At 48.5% G+C, this 21,085-nt stretch overlaps 7 protein-coding genes across 11 annotated transcripts; all 7 read right to left on the bottom strand.

The window, feature by feature from the left end:
- Positions 1-1,439: 1,439 nt before the first annotated feature.
- On the bottom strand, positions 1,440-2,370 carry H257_14261 (hypothetical protein; the record flags this gene model as incomplete). Its single annotated transcript, XM_009842027.1, has 3 exons — positions 1,440-1,536; positions 1,873-2,148; positions 2,201-2,370. 3 exons carry the CDS (start codon positions 2,368-2,370, stop codon positions 1,440-1,442), a joined length of 543 nt encoding a protein of 180 aa, XP_009840329.1.
- Positions 2,371-2,607: 237 nt separating this feature from the next.
- H257_14262 (hypothetical protein) lies at positions 2,608-4,293 on the bottom strand (the record flags this gene model as incomplete). Its single annotated transcript, XM_009842028.1, has 6 exons — positions 2,608-2,673; positions 2,745-2,822; positions 2,869-3,018; positions 3,071-3,513; positions 3,586-4,067; positions 4,232-4,293. The coding sequence occupies 6 exons, from the start codon at positions 4,291-4,293 to the stop codon at positions 2,608-2,610; spliced, it is 1,281 nt and encodes a 426-aa protein (XP_009840330.1).
- Positions 4,294-6,933: 2,640 nt separating this feature from the next.
- H257_14263 (hypothetical protein) lies at positions 6,934-8,281 on the bottom strand (the record flags this gene model as incomplete). Its single annotated transcript, XM_009842029.1, has 4 exons — positions 6,934-6,972; positions 7,297-7,638; positions 7,751-7,868; positions 8,046-8,281. 4 exons carry the CDS (start codon positions 8,279-8,281, stop codon positions 6,934-6,936), a joined length of 735 nt encoding a protein of 244 aa, XP_009840331.1.
- A 1,768-nt stretch (positions 8,282-10,049) lies between these two features.
- On the bottom strand, positions 10,050-10,829 carry H257_14264 (hypothetical protein). Its single transcript, XM_009842030.1, has one exon. It carries the CDS (start codon positions 10,815-10,817, stop codon positions 10,209-10,211), a length of 609 nt encoding a protein of 202 aa, XP_009840332.1. The 5' UTR covers positions 10,818-10,829; the 3' UTR covers positions 10,050-10,208.
- A 584-nt stretch (positions 10,830-11,413) lies between these two features.
- H257_14265 (hypothetical protein) lies at positions 11,414-12,917 on the bottom strand. The gene has a single exon (XM_009842031.1). The coding sequence runs from the start codon at positions 12,790-12,792 to the stop codon at positions 11,458-11,460; it is 1,335 nt and encodes a 444-aa protein (XP_009840333.1). The 5' UTR covers positions 12,793-12,917; the 3' UTR covers positions 11,414-11,457.
- A 471-nt stretch (positions 12,918-13,388) lies between these two features.
- On the bottom strand, positions 13,389-15,885 carry H257_14266. 2 transcript variants are annotated; one of them, XM_009842033.1, is made up of 12 exons: positions 15,691-15,885; positions 15,448-15,634; positions 15,132-15,393; positions 14,964-15,063; positions 14,828-14,900; positions 14,613-14,752; positions 14,452-14,512; positions 14,284-14,390; positions 14,151-14,216; positions 13,925-14,056; positions 13,788-13,879; positions 13,389-13,742 (listed from the first exon to the last, which is right to left on the bottom strand). In XM_009842033.1, exons 1-12 carry the CDS (start codon positions 15,832-15,834, stop codon positions 13,688-13,690), a joined length of 1,419 nt encoding a protein of 472 aa, XP_009840335.1. In that variant the 5' UTR covers positions 15,835-15,885; the 3' UTR covers positions 13,389-13,687. The 2 variants fall into 2 exon arrangements, with proteins under 2 accessions (XP_009840335.1, XP_009840334.1); XM_009842032.1 differs by having other exon boundaries at positions 13,788-14,056.
- Positions 15,886-16,306: 421 nt separating this feature from the next.
- On the bottom strand, positions 16,307-21,055 carry H257_14267 (hypothetical protein). 4 transcript variants are annotated; one of them, XM_009842036.1, is made up of 12 exons: positions 20,565-21,055; positions 20,371-20,514; positions 20,191-20,300; positions 19,753-19,869; positions 18,763-19,031; positions 18,608-18,712; positions 17,920-18,121; positions 17,660-17,793; positions 17,479-17,558; positions 17,366-17,423; positions 16,723-16,801; positions 16,315-16,633 (listed from the first exon to the last, which is right to left on the bottom strand). In XM_009842036.1, exons 1-12 carry the CDS (start codon positions 21,026-21,028, stop codon positions 16,386-16,388), a joined length of 2,010 nt encoding a protein of 669 aa, XP_009840338.1. In that variant the 5' UTR covers positions 21,029-21,055; the 3' UTR covers positions 16,315-16,385. The 4 variants fall into 4 exon arrangements, with proteins under 4 accessions (XP_009840339.1, XP_009840338.1, XP_009840336.1 ...); XM_009842037.1 differs by having other exon boundaries at positions 16,307-16,633; positions 16,723-17,423; XM_009842034.1 differs by having other exon boundaries at positions 16,315-16,801.
- Positions 21,056-21,085: the final 30 nt, after the last annotated feature.

A 21,085-nucleotide genomic window follows, 5' to 3' on the forward strand; every position in this document is an offset into this window, starting at 1 on the left:
CTGCTCTAACCTGTTAGCACTGTACGTGGAAGGCAAGGGCACACTACGACTACACGATGTATAGTACTCCCATTTCACATCCTAATACGGTATGCATCGTGATGAACTGGTGGTTGTACGGCGTAAGTTGGCCTGGTGCTGCAACTCGATTAGTTAGCAGCTGAAATAAAGTAAGGGTTGTTTTATTCTGCTGAAATGCAGAACTTGTGTTTAGCGTTGTTTTATATTCAATAGGGCTTATATTATTTTAAACGTCTGGTTGTTTAACGCAGTTAAAGAACGGGCAAACTACATGAAAAGCACAATACATAGCTCGAGCGTCATCAAAGTTCGTCATTTTCGATATACGGTTACCGACACTAGAACCACATGTTGTGTTGTGGTTACTTTCATTATTTTATCCAATGAATGAACGTAATGGTTTTAATTGGACATAAATACAGTGAGGCTGACATACTGTACTTGTGCCTCGTGTCACTAACCTTGGAGAGAGTCGACACAATGCCCACAAGACACACATGATTCCAAAGGGTATCGTTATGCGATGGACGAGTTGGTGGTGGTTTACATGATCTGTATTAACTTGGTTGAAAAAACCCACTTTACATCAGTTGTGTACGTAACGCCTACAAATAAACACGTAGCATGAGGAGATGAGTGAATTGGTTGTTCCTCTTAGCATCAGCCATCCTCCAACGCCTCCTTGCACGCCGATGGGACCCCAGAATCAAATGGTACAATCAACAATCACTGCCACACTTCGTAATCCGTTTTCACACAACTTAGAAGTGTATTTGATCGTATGGTGGTGACATGTGCAGTGCTGGTGGTCACAAGCGCTGCGCATGTCATAACCATGCCATCAAGTACCCTCCTAGTGAGCAAAGTAGTGTGAAAACTTGGTCGCCGTTGGTGGTCGATTTAGAGGTAACACAGAGTCGATATGACATGGCTAGTCGTGATAATGTACTGCATGTACAATGGAGTGATGAGGTGGTCATATGTGCAGCAATCGTAGTCACTGGTGTTTTTGGGCATTTTTCTGGAGCGTAGGGGTGGGGTGGTAGTGGTGGGTGGTAATCACTTTGACTGCTAGTCATTACCACCACTACCCCCACCACCCACGCTCCAGAATAACGATAGTCAAAGTGATGGTAGTGGTATTTGGTGCGGAACGGTAGTTGTGACTGGGGTTCATTAGAGCATCTCCACCGGTTGGGACTTATGACCTGGCCTTATACGGATAACGTACAGATAAATGAGAGTCTTATGCTGATTCCAGCGATAGTTTCATTTTCCCCACCCGTCAGACTTAAATGCGCGGGACGACGAGTAGCTGTGATAGTGATAATCAGTGCATTTACATCAACCGCGACCCGTCGCATTCCATCATAGACCGAATCGTTAACATTTACTACGTAGTACTTCGAAAGTATAGCTCATGGGGTGCGCAGGAAGTAATACGAGCCTTCGATGACAAGAAAGTCGCGAGCTTTCGCATTACATGCTGCTCCGGGGAGCATCGTCGCGATGCCACTGGCAAACATAGAGAAAACAAGGTCCCCTGTGGCATCTTATTCCCACCCGTTGGAAGTTCAGCCCCGAAAAGCCCTATAATAGGACTTTTTCGTCAAGTTTGATGTAAATATCACCCACCTGACTTATTCCATCCGGAAGAGTAATATGGAGACTGGTTCGCTGTCACGGCACCGTCGATCCCACCAGTCCTGGACGAAAAGTACCCCACAGGATATCAAGCGGTCATCGAAGATTCGAACGACCTGGGTGTCATTGAGTCCGTACTCCTTCTGGATGAAATCTAACTTCGCCAGAAAATGTTCCAAAGGGATGGTCCGGTCGACACTATCGAACTTGGCCGCGTTTTTTCGAGCATTAACCACGTGAAACCGAACGGGGCTCCAAGGGTGAGTTGGGCTATCCGGGACCAGTGCCGTCTCCTCCGGATCCGCCTCCCGGAGGGCCAGGAGGACCACCTTAGTACCCTCCGTATCCTCCATGTCCGGATCCTCCACCACTAGGAGGTCTCGGAGGGTCACCTCAGCCCCCGAAGGGTCCACCATATCATGATCACCGAGGTGCGGGAGGATTCGTTCGACCTGAGTAACCACCCGCGTATCCGCCCCAGGGCTGTAAACCTCCTCCACCGGGTTCTGGACCATAGAAGAACGGAGGGGTATACCCCGACCCGGTGTCACGAGTGGAAGGCTGCGTGTACCCTACTCCGAGCTGCTGACCATAGGTCCCCGAGGACGGGTACGAGTCGACATCGTGGTTGGGTCGCGACATGGGAGCCACCGTCAGCACAAACGGAAGTGGCGTGGTGTCCCAGACCGTAAACGTTGGTGGCATCCGGACAAATCTGATTCTGTCAGCACCTCAGTCAGCTGCATAAGACAGGTTTGGTCGAAGGCAGGCGTAGACGTGTTTGAGCGGGTGGTCGGGAACAAGGGCGTCGCAGTTAACGTAGTATCGTGATCCCGCTTCCTTTAGACGGGACCGTATCCGGGACAGAGTCGGGATCCCATATGTCGCGTACGGGGCATTGTTCGTCTTCCGAGGCGTCCTTTGTTGGAGTTTCACAGCTCTTTATTCCACTTGTAGCTGGGCCCGCTGGCGTTCCACCTCCTCATACGTATGGCTCAGGGTGAGGTCCTGGACCGACCGTTCCCTGAACAGGGTAGCTTCCTGATCCCTGAACTGCAACAGGTGCGCGCTTCCTCTACCTGGCGCAGCACCTCTTTATTGGCGTGCCTCTCCCGTTCCAGCTGTTCCCGTGTCCAGGGCGAGGGATCTTCTCCGCACTGAGTGTGTTCTTGAGTAAGTGTCATGAATTACTCCTGGACCAACTGCTCGAGATATGTCCTCGTCACGGGTAGCTTCCCGTACTAGAAGGATTTCCTCTTGATGGTTCCGCTTGTGGGTCCGGAGTTCTTTCCGGAGACTGCACAGGAGGCCGTCGTGACGCAGATGGTCTTCCCGGCGGCGCACTTCGAGAACCTGCATCCTTCTAGACCCGGGACAGGACTTCTCCATGCAGACAGCGGGCTACCAGGAGGTCGGGGTCCTTGTCCCGTACCAGGAGGGCTTCACGTTGTTCCCATTTCAGAGCCAGTTGTCGTTCCAGTTCCCGGGTCTGGTCCTCCCAGGAGAGAGCATTCTTTTCCGCTTCCCGGTGAAGGACCTCGTTCGCTTCGTTGGTTACCTGAACCCAGGCAACGTCCAGCTCACGAGTATAGCAGTCACGGAGGTAGGTCAGGGCCTTCTGGAACTCATCATGACCGCGACTTTCATGGGTTTTCGTGGCCCGTAGGAATCCTTCGGCCACCTCTACCAACTGGGATTCCTGAACACCCAGTAAACTAGCCCGGTCCTCATTGGCTTGTTGGAAAAACAGTAGAGACGCCGTTCGTTGTTGCTCTTTAATGCCCCAAGTGAATTCTTCATAGGCCTTCTGGATGTCCTGTATCCCTCCGGTGGCCACCGTTATCGTGGCTACGATGGTATTTTCTGGTACTCCGGGACCGTTCCAGGTACGCGTCCCGGTAGGCGTTCCTGATACCATACCTCTGTACCCCTCTACGACTAGGGAGGTGAATCCGGGAGCTGGAACAGGTATCGAATAGCGCTCTAAGGTTTCGGCGTCGGCATCACGACCGTCGGTACCAGTTCTGGCCAGGGTCAGGGTCGGACCGTTAGTACCGGTTCTGGCCAGGGGAGTCGTAGGCACTAAGGCCAGGTCAGCCGCCGATACCAGTATCGGTCTCCTAAACGGTGACCGCGTCTCTGGACGGTCGGTCGGGGGCGACACGTCTGGCGACCCGTCAGTTTCCCGCTTCTGTCCCGGAGTCGATACTCGCGCGCCGTCATCGTCTTGCATTGGGACCAGACCCGCGGCCAGAAGCTTCTTTCGTAGTAGGCGTTCGCTGTCCAGGAGTCCAAACTCCGGGGAAGTGTCCCGCCAGACTGCGAGATTGGCGCACCGCTGTAGTCGTGGGTTCTTCTGTCGACATATTTCCTTTCTTCTTCCGCGCTTCCTTTGCAAACACCTACCCTGCTCCACCAGAATGACGCGGGGTTTCACGACAAATCGAAGGGGTAGGTGCGGCGTAGGCAAGCGTGTAAAACACCAAACGCGTAGTTCAGGGCAACATGTAAAGTCGAGTTAGTTGGTTTAAGCTTCAAAGAAAAGAGTATGACTAATGGATAATACAGGTCCAGGACGTCCGGAGTTTGGTCCGGGAGCTCCATAATATTGCTTAGAGTCTTGTCCATGGTCGTCCTGGGTTCAGTCCCCAGGGACTAAACGAGTTCAGCAAGCCTCCCACTGCGGGGCGTAGGACACCGAGGCTAGTAACGGAACGTCCGGATTTTTCTCGCGATACGGTTAATTGAGTTTGGACTATCATTTGTTTAAGACATTGCTCTGCGAGGGCCGATACTAGTACCATATGTTATGGAACCGCTTCGCCAATTGTAAAGCGCCTGCTCGACCAGGGTTCGGTTTTTACTTCGCTGAACGCTTCATAGCTCGTGCTTCGACCGATCTTCCTTGAAGTTCGGTCCTCGTCTTCGTACGCGGCCCTTGTTGGGGGATCGAACCCACGACCTTTAAACCGATGCTCTACCACCTGAGCTATTCCCCCCGGATAACGCGAGAAGGCAATATTAAGTTAGGAATAATATCCGGTTAAAATTCTAATAAACCTCCATTGACAATGAGCTATTCCCCCCATTTCTTCGCGACACGGGATACTCGGCTGTTCGTTCGCTCATGGCCTTCTCCGTCCATAATAGTTCCAGTTCCCATGAGTAGGCAAGGGCTGAATTGATATTGACACTTTTTGTATTGGCAGTAAGCGTGCAAGACGGGTAGGAATGATAGGTCTGACTTTTCCATACCATGCAGCTATATTGGCGAGATTAGTTTGGAGCAAAACAGTACTTGAGTAAATTCATCGCTGAAACAAAAATCTACCTTCCAATGACCTTCTACCTTGCAGACAATATCGTACAGTGCTTTGCGACAAAAAATCACATTTGTGGTGAAGTAGATTAAACACGTTTGATTGGACAAAATTTGATTCAATTGCGGAGGCCAACCACAGAGTAGCTTGATTATAATTGGCTAGTTTCACATATTTGAACATCACGTTTGACTTCAAATACAGCCGCACCAACAATGGGCAACGGAAGGCCCTCCTGGTCAAGTTCCAAGAACGTCGTGTACTTTGACATGCCCCCTGACAAGACGCTGGCCGAGGTGGGCACATCGAGCAAGGTTTTCACCGGCGAGAAACACTCACTACGGCTGACCGCGGTCCTGACCATCCGATCGGACGGTACACCTTTGCGCGAGATACTCGTACTCTGAACGAATGATTAGGAACCAAGTTGCCTCTGTTGTTCATCGTCAAGGGCCAACCAGGTGGCACAATCGCAGGAGCTGGAGTCATACCCGGCTGGCCATCACTACGCAGTCCAGAAGAATGTGTGGATGGACGAGCGCGTTTGGTATATGTACATCGATGACGTGTTGGTCCAATGTGCGGAAGTCGCGTCTGATCTGTTAGTGGACAATTTGAAGTGCCATATGTCGGAAGAGTCGCACGACAAGGTGGCCGAAGCGATGTTCACCGTTGTGGAGCCGCTGCCGGCCAATTCAATGAGTCGTTCCCAACCACTTGATGTTGGTGTGATGGGGCCTCTCAAGGCCATGCTGAAGACCGAGTGGCTATTGGAGGAAGACAATCGTGAGGGATCGTGAGGACTTTACTGCCCAAGAAAAGCGACAGGCAATGGTAAAACGAACAATTCGCGTCTGGGAGAAAATATCTTCTGAAATGGTGGTGAAATCATTTGAAAAAGCGATCCCCAAAAATTTTGAAATTTGCTAGACTTTTTTTGCTATTTTTGCAGAATTTTCATTTTTGGGGAAAACTTGGCACTCCCTGGGACTTGAACCCGGGGCCAATCCTCCACCGCCTCATCATCTAACCGATTTGCTACGCGCCAAGGCCTTGGCTTGAATCCCTGTGCATCAAACCAGTCAAAAACCTTCAATACTTGATGTTGAATATTGGTTTTGTAACTTCAAAGCAAGTGAAATCACTGGTCAAATCGTTAAGAAATTTAGCCAATCAGACACTGATCACACAAATTAGTGTATGATTTCGATAGTAACGTAAAAAACCAATATATAAGATAACTTAACCAATTTAGGATAACTTTGTATTGCCCAATCACACCTCGTTATTTGTTCGAGTCAAAACCTCTATCATATAATGCTGGCCATTCCGTCACGTGAATGAAATGCAAAAATGGCGTAGAAGCCATTGGTAATAGTCATTCAAGATTGGGTTTGAAGTTCCCTAGTCGACACGGGCCACATTGGGTTGGATCTGAGGTTTTGTCGAGTGTTAAATTCGGTGGACATCCATCCACAACAGAAATTTAACTCTATAAAACAGTACCCTTGTATAAATTATATGCAACCTGTTGTAACTGCTTACCCTAAACACAGAATTTCAATGCTCAGACACATACATACTTTAAGATAAAAAAAGTTATCCTAAATTGGTTATCAAAATGTGAGTACAAATGCTTAGAAAGTAACAAATTTACCTGTGAACTTCATCGCCTAAACTGATAGTTCGATTATGAAGTCAAAGAGGCGCGTCTTGTCTATTGGAATCACTATTCAAAACTCAAATATCGTAACGGACTCAAAAGTTATGTATGGATAACCTTGGAAATCCGACAAATACATCCGACAAGACTCTGATTGGTTGATATTCAGATTTTTTGTTCCACCCTGGCAAGCTCGTCCTGTCATGCTCGTCCTGACTGTCAAATAAAACTACATCTAGCGGCTTCAATTCATTTTCCAATTTGCCATTAGCATCCATCTTCGTCTTAAACCTGCTTTCGGGTGGGGGGTGCCAAGGCCATCAACTACACCATCCCTCACCTCGGCTCCACTGTGGCACAGTCCAATTCAGGGAATCGGTTGAGGCAACGGGTTAACGGAGTTCTTGTTGATGGAGTACAAAGGTCATCCTTTGCCTTGGTAGACTAGGCTTTAAGAATTATGCTCTGGCAATTGGAACTTCGTGCTGATGAGTAAGGCTAAAGTACAAGTAGCACGAATTAATCCATCAATTAGCAACGAATTAAGTCCACGAATTAATCCATCAATTAGCAACGAACTAAGTCCAACTGCAATGCAAACAAATGAATTAACTATTACATTGTACCAATTTGCTTTCTACGCCTGACCTCCTTGAGAATTCGCGCGTACGAATTGGTAAAGCCCGTGTACGACGCTTCGAATTGGTCAAATGATTGGTACTTGATGAAAGCCATCGCCAATGTATGCCGTTCAGAGTACTTCTTGCGGTCAAACTGAATCATCTCTTTGCTGTAGTCCTTCAGCGCACAGGTCAGGCCGTTTCCGGAGTCCGCCACAAACCATTGCAGCCACGCCTCACGATCCGATCGTGCAGTGGGTATGGCTTTCTGGGCGACAAAATTGTCCATCGACAACTGCTTCGTCACCTTCGGGGCAGGCACGGCGGCAGACGCGAAAGCTTGGACTCTTTTGGCCAACTTTTGAGTAAGCTCGTTCACCGTACAAGGCACACCACCAATAACGCCACCTTGCCATTGGAGTTGACCATTCACAGTACCACTGCGTAGTAAGATCGATTTCATTGCTGATGCTCTGAGTGACCAGGTACTCGCAGCACGTTTTCGCATCGGCCCAACGGCACCAAGTCATAAGCTCTCGAAAGTTGAAGCGGCGCTCCCGGGACTCGAACACTCGGTAGAACGAACCACCCCGACTCAGGCTGTGCAACGATATTCCAATGGGTAGGTCGGCGTCATCTCGACAACTTCTCGGATCAAGTTGCGCAGAGTGGTCTGCTCCAAGGCACGACACCAGTCCACTCGAGGTACGCCACCATGGAGCATGACAAAGTTGGGGAAAACGTATGGGTTCTTTGGGACGTTGACACATCACTCACGCAACTTGGAGATGTAGTCGTCGTGGAATGCGCAAACACGCAGACGTCGTCTTGTCAACCAAGTGATAGACTAGGCTGTCCTCTTCAACGTTGGCCTTCTTGTGGCATCGCAGTCGAACTGATAGGTACCGACCTTTATTGTCCTCAACCAGTTGAATGTCGTTCCACCGTAGTCCAAGAACTTCACTGATCCGAAAGCATCCAATCAAGCCAGCAACCAACGCCAGACGCACCATAGTGCAAACAAATGGATAAAAGCTTGACAGCGCGTTGAGAAGCGTGGACAATTCGTTCACCGTGAGCGTGTGAGCTTTCTTCTCCTCGTCGATTTATTCTGCTTGTTGTATTTTTGAAGTCCAACAATGTAGCGGCGGGTTGACGCGTCCTAAGCAGGGTTCGGCTTCAGTCCCTTGGCGTTTAGGTGCGCAACAAGCGCCGACTTGGCTTGGACAATGGTTCTCGCCTTCTTGCCTTGACTGTACATGAAGTGGAAGAAGTCGGTGCACTCATCTGTTCCGCTGCATGGGGTTCGACACGTTCTTTGTGCGTGCGCATGAATGTCTCAAATTGCATTTGATACGTTTTGTAGGTACGCCTGGTCGACGCACCAAGGAACGAGTCCTCAATAGTCTTCTTCGACGCTGTCGGCGGTCGGCTTGGGGTCAAAAAAGTTATCTTAAATTGTTTTTTAAAGTTAGGTTTGGCGATTCAGCACAAAACTCCAATTTTTTGGTAAATGGACAATACATACGAACGCGACCAAGTTGGCATTTGACTGTGAAAAGAAAATGGAAGATAACGTTCACGTAAAAAATCGATTTAAGACACATGACTCCATTTAAGATCTATATTCAAGGACCAATCAAATTGCGCAAAATATTTAAAGAAAACCTTTGCAAATACATATCCTCTTCATGTCTATCCGGAACGGGGAGAATGCATATTAGAAAGCTCCTTGCGAATTTATAACCCGTGCAAAATGATTGGATCACGCTATAATCAAATACCCTAAACACAAAATTTGTAAACCAATGATCATACCTTGATCAAGATAACAAGGTGTGCCTTAAATGGAATATTAAAAAAAACTGTGCAGACTGCTGCTTGGGCTTGAAAGGAATGCAACTTGTTGGATGTACGGTACATTAACCAGAAAAAGCAAGGTGAAATAGGCAATTTTGAATGAAGCGCAAGGTGGACCGGACCACCTTGCGAATTCCATAAGTAATTCTGAAATTGTATAGTTTCAATTAAATATATCTTCAAGTTTGTATTGTTTATTTTTATTTTTCATGTGTCTGTCTGTTTTCGGAATATTTTTCATATGTCTGTCTGTTTTTCGAATATTTTTCATGTGTCTGTGTGTTTTTGGAATTCGCAATTGTCCAAATTTGTCCAATCAGATGCCGTGAAATCACGAAATTCGCTGCGTAGATTTATCACGCCCTGTTGCGATATATTCCTGTGATGGCGGTTGATGCAAGGAGCCTTGAGATACTTGTTTAGGCTGTGTATGAGAGCAAGATTATGTCATGTGGTATTCAGGACACGGTCAATTCTACAGGTCTCATTTCACCACTTGTCTACTAACCCAATGAAAATGGTCATCCCTCATTCCACCATCCAGCCCTTGTCGGTGTCGTACACCTCCCTGCCGGTGTGATCACGTGGTTGCGCGGGCGGTGGCGCAAGACGTCTTGGTGGCACCCATCATAAGTGCTGAAGTGGCGGCTTTAGCACTTTGCGATGGGTGCTACCAAGTCCTCTTGCGCCACCGCTTTGGTCCACCAGAGCCACCACGACATTGCGACCCAACCGAGCGCATAACATACTGTTAGCTGTAAGGGAGAACCACATTGGATATAGTCGGAGTGCACTCATCAGTGCACAATTCTCTAGAGCAGCATCACACAAAGCTCTATTGTAACCTCTTCTGTCAGTGTTATATCCGATCGTACCAAGTGTGTGATGCACTCTGATTGGATATTAAATAGGAGCAAGGTGGCTCACCTTGCGAATCATTAACAAGTCATTATTATTTGGTCGATGTGCAAGCGCTACAAACTGCCACGCAATATGCACCTTGCTGTTGTTTCAGCCGTACTTCGATGATCTTTCAGTAACATGGCACATTATTTTTTTGATCACCCTAGTACACACAGCTTATGGCAGTTGTAGCACCAACCAGTAGGCGACTCCACTGCCTGCGCCAACCATTGCGTACAATGACAAGTCGTGCACATTGTCCAGCCATGCCAAACCCATCTTGGGCAGTTCCACCGTCGTCACGTCAGAAGGACCTTGCTGTCTTAACAGTCCTCCATCCACGGTAAACAGTCCCACCCATTGCGTCGATGCGCCAACAGTCAACGCGGGACTGGCCTTGGCATCGACAACGTAGAGTTTTCGACCTGGACCTTCCCGAAGCATGATGTTGAAGTCGCGAACGCGGCGTCCGTCCAGAAGGGAACAAGAAGGTGCCAACGCACCGTCAAACTCGTACAAGGCATCGCCTACAACGACATCGATCGACTCAAACAGACGCACGCCGACGCCTTCGAGAACCCCAAACCACCGTCGGATGCCTTCAAACAAAGAGAACGGTCCGTCGTGCTCGACGTCAGCGATGCTAACTCGCACAATCCACTCAGTAGCGGCGGATGGCCATGCCACGAGCTGGCGTGTCACTCCTCCGCCATTCTTCCAAGGCGTCGCCGCCACATCCGCCACATCCACGACAGTCCACATTATTTTAAGCAGCAATAATTGCATCACACGTTTCAGCCAATCACATCACTTCTATTTAATCCGATGGATGAAATGTTGACCAATTGACAGGGGAAAAATTCACGACATGGTATACGTTGCGTGAAAATTCTCTCGAAATTTCAGCCAATCACATCACTTCTAGTCAGTTTGATCGATCGAATCGAAAAATTCATGAAATGTACTTTTTGTGAAAATACTACGAATTTCGAAATTAGTAATAGCAGTAACACTTTGACATGAATTGGGACTGTCACAGGCAAAGCAACCACAGTACTACGTACTAGTAGGAGATCGACGTACATAGTACTGCGTTTGTGATCAAATACAGTGCACCGTACTACATCCGACGGCTGCTGTACTTGTATAGACAAAGGCTCGGTACAGTATTATGTACCGCCGTTATTATGGGTGGTCGTAACCCGCACTCTTGCTGTCCATTCATACTTTTTTCCGACCCATTTTGGAAAAACGAAAGACTTGAATGTTCTGGAACTACAGTAGTACTTATAATAGTAGTACTTACTGTACATTCAACCGTCCACGTGTTTTACCCCTGGGTTTAAATGATTCATTTATCCAGGTCGTCCAATACAACCAAATCAGTACAATCGCCCAAATAAATAAATTAAATAACACACCATTATTATCCCACGACCTGATTGAACCGGACGAGCACGACGCTGAGGTTGTCCGTGCTGCCGAGTCGCAAGGCGTGGGCCACAACCTCGTCGCATGTCACTTGTACGTCTCCGTGGGCGTTCAGTCGCGTATGGACGAACGCCGCGAGCTCCGACGGCGCCATCACATCAAAAACGCCGTCGCATGCCAGCACGACAAAGTCATCGTCTGGTCGCATGCGATGCAGTCGCACGTCGGGGGTGCCGCCGACGATGTCGCCGTTGAACTTGTCCTTGAACGCGCCCTTGGATGTCTTGAGATCGTTGTCTCCGAAGGCGCGGGACACGCCGAGCACGCCAAAGATGCGGCCGTCCACGACCGAGCCCTTGGCGGCGATGATGCGATCGCGCTCGGCGGTGTCGGAAGGTCGGTGGATGCGACAGAGATCGACCACGTCCCTCCCGTCATTCGACGATAAGATCGCTTGCGAGTCGCCCAGAGACGCAAACGCCATGGTCGTGCCGTCCACGAGCATCGCGATGGCGGTGGATCCGTGATTGATGGCCTGGTTGTAGATGAGCGCGTCCGTGGCCAGCATGCTCACACTTAGCGCGGCGTCCAAGCTCTCGGACGGATGCGCTTCCACGTGGGCAAACACATGTTGATGAAGCTGTGTGGATAAGAAGTCGGCGACGTTCGGGCCACCGTGGCCGTCGTACACGGCAAAGTACCCGATCTGGCACGCATTGTCTTCGTGGAGGTAACATGCCACGCGGTCTTCGTTCGTAGCGCGCCGGCCTGCGATGGACGCGGCGCCGTACGAGATCGAGAGGGATGGAATGTGGATGTGAGACGACGACGTCGAGGTCACGGGGAGCGTTGGAGACAGGGGTTGCTGCGACGAGATGCTGCTCGTAGGTGTGTTCACATCGGAGGCAACATGGGAACTTTCGAGGATGTACCCTTTCTCGCCAAAGATGCTCATCACGTCGCGGTGCTTGGACCTTGCGGGAGCCGGGCGCTTCAATCCTTTGAGACTGCTCGAGATGTGTGGAAGGTTGAGGAGGTGTTCGCATGAGGACAACGCGGCGGAGGTCGACGTGGTTACTTCGCCACGAGTGGTCTTCAAGTTGCGATAGAACGAGGTCATGGATGGATCGTCCATGGTGACTTGGATACGCGCGGGAACGTGGGGCGATCGCGACAACCGTCGTGGTCGCGGTATGACGTCCGACGAGTCGTAGCAAGGGGACAACGGCGTCGGACGGAAAATGGAGGAGGTAGGCGTATGCGAGTCGACAGACGCCTCCACCGTCGTCGCGGGAGTAGACACGGAGGAAGTGGACTGGCAACAGCCCATGTACGGGAGGCCAAAACCTGGAATGGCCGCCCAAGCGATGTGGCCGAGTGGTGGTTCAACGGAAATTCCCACGGCTGGCTCGACCAATCCCAGCGGTTCCCTACCCCTTGGAACCCCAAGATTTCACCATGTTACATGGATCCGATGTCGCGTATGCATTGGCTAAAATCGAAATGCAAGTACTGGACCAATGGCATTGCTCCAGGTCGGGGCTGAACGCATATGATTGGCTAAAATGATTGCCGTCGGTTCTCAGACTTGCAATGATTCAGAGCGTCCTTTCCATGCAAGAGGTCTGTGACTGGTGTTGGTACTGCGTTACTGCCGTGGATCGAGTGGATCGAATGCGTGGCGAGAGCCTGTGACAGAGAAGAGCCTGCGATTCCCGTGGACTTATTTGCGACGCAGTACTGTACTGTACCTAACTCGTGCAAGATATTCTTGCTTCATCATGGTGCCAGCACAGGATACGAATATACATTTTCGAAAAACGTCACGACATATTAGTGTATCATCACGCTACGTATCGTACAGATGGAAGAATTGGGATTCTCATCCAGTAATGTAAGGCGACACATTCTTGTACACTCTCATATCTAGTACGTATACTTCTTACTTATCCTGCCATCGACAACAAAAACGATGCAACCGTTCCAAAAGATATATACTGTACTCGACACACGTTCGGCTTGCATTGGTCTGCGGCAGGTTTATGTTGCTCCAGTCAATTTGGCTTCGACCTCTAAAATTCGACACATGATGCCTTTTGTTTGGCCATTTATATGCGACGAAAAACCGGATATCTTGTTGTCGTTTGTCGGGTATATCGCAACCCCCCCCGGATATTTGGGTATTTGGGTATTTGGGTGTTGAAGTTGAAGTTGCACTTGGCATGTCACTTGGCGTTGGCATGTTCGTACTGCAAATACGCTTCGTGGTCAGTGAGGATCCTACAAACCAATGACGCGGTCGTGTCACGGAGGCCAGCGTTGCACCTGACAAATGAATGGCCACGACCGCTGGACCAGACATCGTCGAACGTCAGCACCCACGGCAGCTTGGGCTGGATCATGTCGAACAGTTCGCTCTGCCAACCTCAATCAACACAGCAACTTGCTTGCGACGGACGCACCCGAAGGTCCGCTGTCGCCAGCGGCTCGTTGGTGGCTTCGAACACGGCTTCGGCAATATCTTCGAGGAAGTAGCCGATCGCGTCTGAATTCAACGTGCCGCACCGGTGCACGTCCAGAATACGCCAGAAGAACTAGAAGTACATATGGCCCATTGCACTTGTCAGTAGGTTGGCATATATCAGAACATGGAATAATATATATATATGTGTGCATGTACGTACGTACCTGCAACGCATGTTTGGATGTGGTGTCCCGTAGGTACATGTTCAAGTCGAGAAATGTATTGTAGTCCTAACGGTGCAGGTCCACCCACGGTGGTAAACGATATAAGTGCAAAAGACAAATGCACAGTAATTACCATTTCCCCGTCAAATGTCACGAGCTCATCAAAGACACGCTGGACAAAGCGACGGGTTAGGGCATGAGTTGGGCGTTGGTCGATTCCCACAAATGCTTTCTTTCGGCCTACGTACAGTTGTATGTCGGTTGGTTGGCTCTATAATGGTGTGCTGCAATCTAGAAGTACCATATTGCAAGACTTCGTAGGGCGAGAGCATTCCGTTTTTGTTCGAATCCAGCTGTACATACTGTGCAAAATTATTGTCGTACGTACGGTAAAGTGCACTTGTGTCGTAGGGTTGGGTACTTGAACGTTGAGTTCAACGTACGTTACAGTAGTAGTAGTACCTGTCGATGGAATCGTTGAATGTTGTCGGTGGCGAATGGATTGCGTGAGTATTGGGGCGAATTATGGTATTCTCGACACAACAGCGGGATAAGCGACTGAACTACCGTCGATTTCATGGCTTTGTCAATGCTCAATTTGCCTACAAACGATTTTGACAATGTAGTAATCCAACCACAACCATGTTACCACCTACTTCGAAGTATTATGTATGTACCTGTGCGATATGGTACCAATGGCAACCACACTAGTCGCGCCGCGATGCGAATGTAGTACTCTATAAATGCTGGCTACGAAGACAACACATAAGCCAGAAAAGGGTGCATTTCCCTGCACCTACTCATACAACGTACATCAATCGATTGGGTCCACGGCACAGTATCTAGCCAAGTTGTGACCATCCCCGTCACGTCGGATTCGATCAGGTACCCCCGGTCGCAAATGTCGGCATTCCTACGTCGTCAGCATAACATTGACCTATTCCCGTGATTCCAACTAGCCGTCTACTCCTTTCCACCGACCGGAGTAGCGCATACGTGGCGACTTGTGCGCTCGCCTGCTCGACCACTGCCAGCCACGCGAGGCCATAGATGCGACCGTGCGCGTCGTGTGGTTGTAGTTGCATAAACACGTCGGCAGTGCAATACGTGGCAGCCGCAGGGGGCAGCTGCGGTCTCAGGGCTGTGAACTGGTCAAACGACAGCAGCGGTTGATTTAAAGTCACTTCGATCAAGTCCAATTCATCGAGGTGCGGAGGTGGCAAGTTGTCTTTCGTGCCTTGGCCTAGTATGCGTAGAGTAAGTACATTGGCAACAAGTAATTGTCGCATAATCCTACTTAGGTGCATCACGACTACATTGGCGACAACTTTCTCAGCGGGTAGGAGCGTCGCCGATTCATGGACGAGGTCCTGCACGTGCTGCAATTCGACCCACGTCAGGACTCGCGTAGCTAGTTTGTGGTGCCGCCACGTCATCAACGCTTGTTGCAGTGGCGTCCGTGGTGGTGGCAATGCGGACGATGTCTAAGTTCCAACGATCCAACCCAGCATGAGACAACGTATGACGACATCGCACATACGGTATGTACTCCTGGACGAGGGAACAAGGCTGGGATAGACACGGACGAAGATGAATGCATGTGGCCTCGTGCCAAGTACGCCCTCAGGTGTATGGCGGCACTCGTAGAAAGCGCTGGGCCAACGCATGGCGTTGCCGTGGACATTCAATCGTACAGTTTGTGTTTGGTTTGGTTACAATGTGTAACTGGTAACGGCAGTTAAATGTTCATGCACTGAAACTACTTCAAGGGTTGGAAATGGAGTGTATAGTACAGAGAGCGATTAACCATGCATTATATTTCGATAAATTGACGCAGTAATCGATGGACAAAGTAGCCAATGAAATTTTCTAGAAAAAAAACCTTTCGACCAATCAAATTGCAAGGCGTATCCGGTGCATTGCCAAGCTTCTCCATTTCACAAACAGTTCAACGGTGTATCGGACAGGAGTCACAGTGAGTATGTATAGTTAGTTCAAGTAAGATGACATCTCAGGTGGATTTAACGTCGTTCGTCGAATCTACCGAAAATACCAAATTTAGCTCGAAATTGCAATATCTATGATTGTATCTACAACCTGCGATTTCCTTGATTTGGGTCGATGTATCGAAATAGATGAAACATCTTTTGAAATACAGTATACTAACGTGTCAAATATACCGGGTGATATATATGACGTGGTTGTTCCTTATCAGCTGATAAAATTAATACTGTACTACGATTTGTCTCTCAATGTAGATTGAAGGTTCGGATGTGTCACATCCTCCCACGGGTCGTCGTCGTGGGTCGGTTTATCCGGAGAAGTCGGCTCTTCGTCGGAGGTTGCCGTTCGAGTGTATCGACTACGACGACGTCGAAGGGCCAGTAGCAGCATCCCCAGCACCCCCCCCACCGTCACAAGGGACGCTGAAGCCACGATCACCGGCCCAGACAAGTCCATGCTGCTGTTGTTATGTTCCCCACCTTTCAACGCACAATGCAATTCCCATTTAGAGTCGGTAGAGTATACACTGGCTTGTGTTTGTCGATTCCTAGGATTCACACCTACATACCGGTATGTATACTTCGACCAGAACGATTGCTGTTGTTTGATATGTCGGAGACGTCGTTCAATCTCGACACGGTGATTACCTACACACTCAGCCACACCAAATATTGGTAATTGAAATCGATGATCGACCAATTGGGTACAATAAAGCCAGAAACAAATGGACACACTTGCTGTAACTACTCAAATATTGTGCATTTCAGTCCAATTTGCCTCTTTTGGATGAAATCGCCAACTATAATGAGCAAACGAGTTTGATTGGCTACTACAAAGAATGAAGGTTACAATTTGGTTGGCTAAAAAGATTGATTGTAACATTGCACTCACAAAGGTATTGTCAAGTCGGTTCGTAATTGGAGTCGCCAGTACAATCGAATAGACTTGGCGAATCGATTTGAGAATGAACTAGCCAATCAAAATCCATTATAACCAAGATTTCTGAATGGTTCAGCCAATCAATACGTTTTCTAAAAAAAACTGTTGCAGATTGAACAACTCACTATAGTGAATACAAGATATATTGCCAAGTTCATTCAAAAACGGTTAACCAAATTTGCAATACCTCTTCAACTTGGTTTTATATGCAATTTCGAAGGTCTGGCGAGAGGGAATTTTTGAAGTCGAACAAACAATAATAGAGGTCGTACCGGTGAATAAAAGTACAACGTTCCTTGGATTCGATGGCCGTTCCAGTCCATATTGTACCTATATATGTACACCATGTGGCAGTGTCAAACTCGTAAGTTTCATATGTACGTACTGTGCATTCGTCCGGGCGTTGACAAGGTGACTTTGCGGTGGGACTGCAGGCGATGCTGGGGCTTGTTGACTCGCCCAGTTCTAGTCTTGGATTGTCAGCGATTTCCACTCGAAAAAGCCACCAATAGCCAGCCATTCATTTCCAAGACACCACAGCCACTCATTTGATTGAGAAAACCAACCTGATCCACTTTAGCCACCACGCGAATAAACAGCGACGCATGGGTCGAGGATATGGGGACACACGCGGCAAAGAGCGTTGGAGCCACGTCATGCTGACGACGAGTCCACCCCCGCTGCATCTCTAGCGTCGCGTCTACCCAAGGGATGGATAAACTGGATATATATATATATGTCGTATGAGCTTATTGAATCTGTGACACGGTCGTCGGTGGGGGATTCCAGTGTTTTATGTGTGACAAGGGGAGATATATATATATACCCAGCACGGATTGAAACGACCGAGCGGGCGACACTTGGACAAACGTTTCGTCGACGGTGAAACTGCCCAGCACTTCCCATCGCACACGCACGTGGGTCGTAGTGTTGGTCACTGTGCATGAATGTTGGTCGTCGCAATCGATGACGTGGCGGGCCGAGGACGCAGGACATCCGGTCAATGGGTCGTTCACAACCACGACTGACTGCCACATTCCATGAGAGGCTTGTGTACTGTGAAATCATGGAATATATATATATATTCCATGTTTTCATATATATATATATATTCCATGTTTTCATATATATATATATTCCATGTTTTCATATATATATATTCCATGCTTTCATATACTGTATATATATATATTCCATGTTTTCATATACTGTATATATATATATATAGCACATCATTGGGATCAGAATCAGCCTCGGGGAAATCTCCCTCCCGACACGAAATGGATCCGATGTCGAGGGAAAAAACACGCGCACGACGCATGGCATCCGATACACACGTACAACAAACAGCACGAATCAGATGCACACGACATGCGTACGAATCAGATCGCAGAGCACGCGAATCAGATGCCCACAACACCACGAATCAGATGCACACGACATGCGATAAGGTTTGAATCAGATAAAAAGACACGACGCATCACAAGCCATCCATTCGAGTCGACTGAACGTACGTCGTCATGGGGTAGCAGCACCACGTATGGCTGCACCATGTCAATCAGAAGCAGCGCCAGCCGTACATTTTGGGGCACATGTCCAACCGGATCGTCGGCCAACGCCTGATATTGTACGACCTGTCAAAACACGATTGTACGACCCCCGTACGTACTTGGAGGTCGACGTCGTACAGAGATGACCGCAGGCCCAGTGCCGTCTGCGCCGGCCGCTTAAGGTCCGACGTCTCGACGAGGATGTTGAACGCGCGATGGGTCTTGTTGTTGTACGTGGTCTTGTGCGCGGGGTACGGTCCATACTGAGTCGGCGTGCATGGCGTGAATATGGAATCAGAATCAGATCCAAACGAGTTTTCCCACGATGCAGCATACGCCCAGTCTTCCATACCCCCGTACACGCCATACACTACGTCGTTCATCGTGCCTAGTAGCATACCACCATGAGTACCTAGTAGTACTAGTAGTAGTACGAGTAGTAGTAGTAGCGAACGTCGTCCCTGAAAACGCAGCAAATAAAAATGCCGTCGGGAACACGTGGTTGGTTGCCAACGATCGAATCCCCATCAAAGCACATTGTTCAAAAACCATACTAGCACTAGTACTAGTACTAGTACTCCTCGATCAAATCAAACCCCCCTCACAACATTGCTCCAACCTGTACAACATACTTCTAGTAGTACTAGTACACGACACAACCCCACTTGACGTCGAAGTAGTTTATCACAAGCAGCAGTTGTACAATATGCATGAATATATATATATATATATATAACACGGGATTTTGTCCCTTCTGTACAATAGTTCCTCCCATGCATAATGGCATGGTTGTGTGGTTTGATTTGGAATAGGCATGGAATCGATTGAAACAATTCCCTTGGAACAGTTTAGTAGTATTATTGTAGTGTTTATTCTAAACTGGAGCGACACGGAGAATGAATCAATCGACACAACCACATGGACACAAAAGCCAATCAGATTGCAGGAAACCACCATTAACGTCGAATTAGTGTTTGACTTCAATTAGTGTGATACAAAGCACCACAGGACCTCTGTTTACATAGCAAATTCACAGTACAAAGTATCGATTGATATAGATTTGGCGATTCTGAGGTCCAAATTTTGGGTAAAAGAAAGGCAATCAATACCTGTGGGGTAGTTCGATCCATCGGCGAATTTGCCTGCAAACGTTGAAAGTGCCGACCCCAGCTGCACTTGACTCGTGTCGTCAGGACTTCGTTCGCTACGTACTTGGGGGGCTCCAACTATACCAACAATAATCAACACATTAACGAGTTTGCAGCAAAACCAATATATATATATATGCTCCAATTATACCAACAATAATCAACACATTAACGAGTTTGCAGCAAAACCAATATATATATATATGCTCCAATTATACAAACATTAATCAACATATTAACGAGTTTGCATCAAAACCAATATATATATATATATATAGTAATCTTTTCTTTCTTGAAATATATATATATATCAAGAAAGAAAGAATACTATCACGGAATATATATTTATATATATATGGTATCCGGAAAAGGATTAACAATAATAGGATGGCTAAACACCTTGCATGTGGTTGGGGGCGCCCCATTCGTACGTGACGCAGCGCATGCCGCCGTGGAACGTCACGGCCAGTTGAAACAAATGATCGCGCCACAGTTCGTTCACGGCTCGACTAATCATTCCATCATATATATCGTTTCTGAATATATATATATATATATATTTCATGGTAGTAGTATGACCTTGTCATGGCTTGCATGCAGTTGCCGTCGGTCTTGTAGTTGTAGTCGCGATTGGGATCGATCTTGCCTTCTTCGCGCTTGTTGTGAAAGTACCCGTGCGCGTTTGTCATGGGCATCATGTAGATAGCCCGGGTATTGACCAACCTGGCGCAACGATACATACGATTGGGGACAAGCGAGGACGACCGACATACCGATGCAGCCATGCTTTGGAGCGGCGGACATGATCGGTGTCCGAGGTCACAGACGACGACGTGAAGGTCGTGGCGTATTCAACGAGGAGGAGCGCGAGTTCGATCGTCGCTTGCGGCCCGACGCGCTCGTTGCCGTGCAGTGCACCGCTGATAAACACTTCGGGACGATCCGCGTCCAAAGTCGATTCATTCGTGATGCGGAGAACGTACTGCTTACATGGGACTGCGACGCCTTCTGCGTCTTCTTCACATTGAAGTTCCGGTGGATACGGGAGGCCGTACACGTCCTGCGCCACGAACAGGTCCACCACGTCCGGGTAACTCGTGTTCAACGCCTTCATCGTCTGCACCATCTCCTGGTACGTCCGATACAGGAAGGACGTAGCAGCAGCACCGCCGCTTCCGTCAGCCATCCTCACGAAGGCGGCAACGAGCCCAAGGACAAGCGACGTGTGCGGGATCATGTGAAAATGGTTTTGTCCTTTCTGAAAACCACGATTTCATGACCCTCAAGAAGTACA

This window comes from Aphanomyces astaci (assembly GCF_000520075.1).
Source record: "Aphanomyces astaci strain APO3 unplaced genomic scaffold supercont1.55, whole genome shotgun sequence".
NCBI classification, from domain to species: domain Eukaryota; phylum Oomycota; class Saprolegniomycetes; order Saprolegniales; family Verrucalvaceae; genus Aphanomyces; species Aphanomyces astaci.